The 5,787-nt window shown below is 39.9% G+C and overlaps 1 protein-coding gene across 1 annotated transcript; it reads left to right on the forward strand.

The window, feature by feature from the left end:
- The first annotated feature begins 517 nt into the window (after positions 1 to 517).
- Positions 518 to 2,012, forward strand: LOC121779042. Its single transcript, XM_042176393.1, has 5 exons — positions 518 to 676; positions 809 to 1,035; positions 1,115 to 1,592; positions 1,757 to 1,843; positions 1,932 to 2,012. Exons 1-5 carry the CDS (start codon positions 518 to 520, stop codon positions 2,010 to 2,012), a joined length of 1,032 nt encoding a protein of 343 aa, XP_042032327.1.
- Positions 2,013 to 5,787: the final 3,775 nt, after the last annotated feature.

A 5,787-nucleotide genomic window follows, 5' to 3' on the forward strand; every position in this document is an offset into this window, starting at 1 on the left:
TGTGTACTTGAGGAAGCTCGAAATACACAACGGTCAGGATTATGTGGTGATGAATATGCAAAGCGATCACGCGCACACATGCTCTCATGTGTTGGATTCGAAGTGGCTGACGGCAAAGTGGCTAGGTGAGCGTTACATGGACAAGATCAAAGCCAACCCTCACATTCCACTGGCAGCTATACGGCAGTGTGTCGATGAAGATTTTGGGCTGAAGATAGGTAGGATGAAGGCATATCGGGCCTGAGAGCACACACTGGACGACATATTCGGCTCTGCGGCAACCCAATATAGAAACTTGTTCTACTACAAAGCTGAATTGGAGCTGACGCACCCTGATTCCAGCATACATATACATTATGAGAATACGAGGGATTCTGGCACTGGAGGTCCGAGATTCCTGAGGTTCTACTGTTGTCTAGGACCATTGAAAAGGGGATGGATGCAGTTATGTCGGCCAATTATCTTCTTCGACGCTTGTTTCTTGCGATGAATGTACAAATGACAGCTCATGACAGCAATGGGAATTGATCCCAACAATGGCTGGTGGCCGATTGCTTGGGCTGTGACTAAGGCCGAGAGTTATGTCCAGTGGAAGTGGTTCGTGGAGTACCTATCTGATGACCTTAACTTGCATGCAAATGTCCCACGATATGTGTTTATGTCTGACCAACAAAAGGTATGGCCACCGTGATTTCAATATTACATAATGTACTTGATATTTGATTTAATTTTATCTGTAATTTGATCAATACATTATGTACTGGAACTGTGATTTTGTGGTAATTTTTATTTTGTTGTGTTTCATCAGGGCCTTGCAAAGGTGGTTGTTGAGGAATTTTCCACAGAGCGAGCATCGCTTCTGTGTTTAGCACATATACAACAATTTCAAGAAGAGATTTGTCGGAGAAAATTTCAAAGACCGGTTGTGGGAGATTGCCGCGAGTACCACCCTCGAACATTATGTGGACAAGATGGATATGCAGACCGAGTAACCCCAACCACATCAGTGCCTTCTGGAGTTGCTCCCAAAGAAAAGTGGGTCAAGGCATTTTTCTCTCCACACACTTGTTGTGATGTGCTCCTCAACAACATTTGTGAGACATTCAATTCGAAGATTGCATTGGCTCGAGAGAAAGCAAGTATCAGCATGTTGGAGGACATTAGAACAAGTCAAATGGAAAGGATTCAGATTAGAGGCCAGTGGATCAAAAGCTACGATCACGCAGTCTCCTGTTATCAAGGAGCTTGTGGATAAGTGGTACGCGCGGGCTGCATCGTGGAGGGCTACATGGAACGGACAGTCTTCGTACCAAGTAATTGGGCCGTCTGGCCAATATGTTGTCAACATGCGCGATTTTACATGCTCCTATAGATTGTGGCAGCTAACCGGAATCCCGTGCACTCATGCTATCGCAACAATCAACAAGAATGGCGACGACGTGACACGATACGTCTCCCGCTATTATTTGAAGTCAACAATGATCATGTTGTACGAGAATGTCATTTATCTAATCAATGGGGTGGACAATTGGCCCAAGACTACTTCTGATGGTGTGTTGGAACTGGCGCCCCGAGGTCAAAGCGACAGCGTGGTAGGCCGAAGAAACTGAGGCGTGAGGAGCCCCAGATTCGTCTTCATGCGGACGGAGGTGAGTCATTGCGTCGAACCTTCGTGATGAAATGTCATCGGTGCGGTCAAGAAGGTCATAATAGGAGGACATGCAGCAATGATCCTCGGACATATGCTCGTTCTCAGGTTGGGGAGACTTCACAGCACAACGAGTCGCGTGAGCGTGGTGAGAGTACTTTGCCTGAATCGTCAAACAATCGCCGACGCCAAGAGGTACTATTCAATAAGCATCTACAACTATATTCTCTACTTGTACACAGTGCTTTCTCATATATACTTACTATACTATTAATTGTTGCAGCCTAATGTTTCAGATCCGGGACCAAGCACTTGGACCAAGACTCAGCCTCAGAGATGTGGCCGCCGCGGTGATCAAGATTGATGGGCCTTACTTACTCTAAAAACTTGGTGTTTGTTTGGGATGGGTGAACCGTTCGTATGAACCAAAATTACTTGTTTTTGGTTAATATTTTGGTTAATATTTTGTGGCAGTGATGATATGATATGTATGTTAACGAAGAGTTGTTACAGACTAGTTTGTAACAAATTACTCTAGTATTTTGGTGGAAATGATATCATGATATATTTTGGTGGCATTTGATAGAGTACTTCGTCGGTTTGTATTCATTTGTGTACATAGTTTGTGATTTCAGTCATAGTTGAGTAACTTCATTCGTGATTTCAGGCATAGATGAAAACAAAACGTAATCAATCAACATCAGAAGATAACGAAGAAGTGAACACGACATAGCTTTGTTATAAAAGTAGAAAAATTACAATGCATAAGAACAAGATTGTGATTTTTAAATTTCGGAAAGTTGTTGCCGTTTTAGCAATTGTTAGCGTCAATGCTTCACACTCTTCAGTTTTCATGCCCAGTTGTAACTTCAAGGCTTCACACTCCATAGTTTTCATGCGCAATTTCTCTTGCAGAACACCTTCAAGTAGCGATTTGGCTCGAAGTTCAGATTCGAATTGGTCTCGCTCAAGTTTCACTATCTGAAAGTAACTATCTTGGCTTGGGGATAGACTCGCATCAACCCATCGAAAAAACTTGCAATCATCTTCCTGCATAATACTTTCTCATTAAACTTTCTGCCAACAAAATTAATGGAAAACCGAACAAAATACATGATTTTAACCTTCCATAATGGGCAGCGATAGTAACGTCTACCCGGGTTAGCATCAGTCCTAGATGTCACAAGCTCGGCCTCAAGATCGTGATTACAATTCACAATTTTGGGACGAGGCCAATTCCAATTGAAGCTTGAACCGAAAGATCGAGAAGAAGAAGAAGAAGAAGAAGAAGAAGAAGAAGAAGAAGAAGAAGAAGAAGACATTGCAACACGACCTGAATTCAATTCGACATTACAGAATTCAAATCAGCAATGCAATTTTGCCGAAACATAGCACATAGCACAAAAACTAAAATCATAATTCCAGATGTCCAACTGTAAACTTCAACCAAGAACTGCAAAATTTTCCAGATGCCCCGACTGTAACCCTACAACCATAAAATTCGACCAAGAATTGCAAAATAGTTTTTCAGATGCCCGACAGTAACCCTACAATAATAAAATTCAACCAACAATTGCAAAATAAAATTCCAGATGAAATCGCCTAAACCCTTGTGGATACCCTAAATTTAGGGGATTCCAGATGAAATCCCCTTAAATTCCAGATGCCGAATAAATGAAATCCCCTAAAATGTGGATACCACTGTAACCCTACAACCATAAACCCTTGCCGAACAAACCACAATTGCAAAATACCTGTTACAACTTACAAAAAACAAACAGAAGATCGGCCAGTCTATTACGTTTAGAGAGGGAAAGATGAAAGCCGAAGAAGATGAAAGGGAAGGAATGAAATCATTTTGAGAGGGAAAGATGAAAGAAAATAGGAGAATGGAAAAATAGAGTCTATTATGTTTGAAGAGACAACTCTTACACAGTAGCCTAGATGTGCAGCTTAGGGTGTGCAGAAATGCAGGTTTGGTAGGTAAAGAGACTAAACTGCCCTTCAGTCCATTTGGGCATTTTCGTCCGGATAATGGCAAAAAACACAAGGTTTGTGATTATATATTTTGTTAGATACCTGTGATGGTATTTTTAAATGTTATGGGTCTTTGCTGTTACAAGGCGAAAAGTTAGGGACCTTTTGTGCAGTTCACTCTTTAATATAAGCTTATATTGGAATATTACAAGCGACCACTACAGAAGTAATATTGCACTGCCCATCCAAATCCGAGATTACAAATATTTCGGGTTTCCATTTATTTGTCATTTATTTCCCGCGCTTAAGATAGAAACGTACATTAATTAATCAATGTCTGCTATGGACTTAATTAATTAACATATTATTAACTCCAAGAGTGGACTTAGCAAGAAACACTTATTTATTATTCATAGAGTACTCAAACTCCAACTAGCTAGGTTCCGAATAATAAAACCTTGTTTCGAGCTCCTCTTGTGGACGTTATCAAACGAGACTCACCTCGCGCACGATTCAATATAATAGCAATCCTAACACCACTAGATATTAATCACATCTACCCAATATACCAGGATTCTTGGGTTACCAAAAACCCGCACCTATTGGTAAGTCAAAGTAGTAGATAATTAATATCGTATGCTCAACGCTAACGTACATTAATTAAGAAATTAATTATCAAGACTTCGTCTTTCAGTAGATAGCATAAAGACTTGTCTTGCCGTTAAATCCAATTCAGTGCTACACCACACCAATGTCATCTTATTTCAGTAAGGCTTAGAAATATGCGGACTGACATTGCAACCTTTCACGATAGGTAGTCTAGGTCTATCTAGGTTGGAAAATTCTTATTTTTCTTTGTTCAGAACTGACCGTGTTACCTTAAAGTGGACGACGCCCACAACCGGTCTACTAAAACAAAGACTTGGACTTTGTTACGTTACTTATACATTTAAATATGCAATAAACATCCATTAAATGTAAAACATAACAACATTATGACAAAAATAATCTGTTGCATTACATTGGAAAATAAAATATAGAGTTTTACAATATTCAATCACTCGAAAGGTGATTTCTAGTATTCAAACTCTAACAATACAAATTCCAACTACAATACCCTAGGACAGTTCTTACTTCAGTAAGACGAGTCACCCAAGTTATGCTCGTGCGATACAAACGTAGATTACTAACACTAGGGTTGTCAATCCTAGATCCGTAACTCCTAAAAACTCCCTAAGACCCTTGAAAAATCTTCACTCTCAATTAACAGTGTTGTTTTAAGGGAAGCTAGTTGTAGTGTCTATTAAGCAGATCTAACTCGTCAACCTCCTCTCACGATTATGTAGCAAGTTATATTAAATTATCACATAATGTGTCATTCAAATGTAAAGCAATTATCCAACACTTAGAAAAGAAATGAAGTAAGAACAAAACGGATATTAAATAGAAAAGGAATTGTATAACCAATGTCATTACTAACACATCCCTAGAATCCTATGAATTTAGTTACACATGATAGAATAAGCTAAAGACATACTCCCTCCATTCCATAGTAGTGGGGGCATTTCTTTTCGGCACGGAGATTAAGAAAGTAGAGAGATGAAGAGAGAATAAAGTAAGAGAGAATAAAGTAAGAGAGAGTAAAGTAAGTGAGAAGAAATGTGTTAACTTTTACTAAAAAGGGAAATGACTCCACTACTATGGAATGTACCAAAATGGCAAAATGACTCCACTACTATGGAACGGAGGGAGTAGTTTTTAGGAAAGTAAAAAGAACATAAGAACTAAAGCAATAAAACTCAAATGGTAGAATCCTCTTCACTTGAATCCTTCTTCAAGCCCTTGAATTTTGAGGAACAAAGAAGAACTCTCAAATATTATTCTCTGGAATTAGTTTGTAGATGATGTTCTCTTGTTGAAGAGGTTTGAGGGGGGTATTTGTAGCTGTAATTTCAATCCTCATCAGTCTATGCAAAAAGTGGCTAAGTATGGTAAATCTTGGGGAGAAAGTAGGTCAAATTCGTCCGCCGCGTTTTCCCAGCGGGCCACTGTACCTTGGCCAGCGGTCGCTGTGGGTTGATACGTAGCTTCTACCTCTCGAACAGCGGTCACTGCACTTTGTTTCAGCGGTCGCTGGTAATCTCCCCGTAGCTTCTGCATCA

Source organism: Salvia splendens, chromosome 19 (genome assembly GCF_004379255.2).
Source record: "Salvia splendens isolate huo1 chromosome 19, SspV2, whole genome shotgun sequence".
In the NCBI taxonomy this organism is placed as follows: domain Eukaryota; kingdom Viridiplantae; phylum Streptophyta; class Magnoliopsida; order Lamiales; family Lamiaceae; genus Salvia; species Salvia splendens.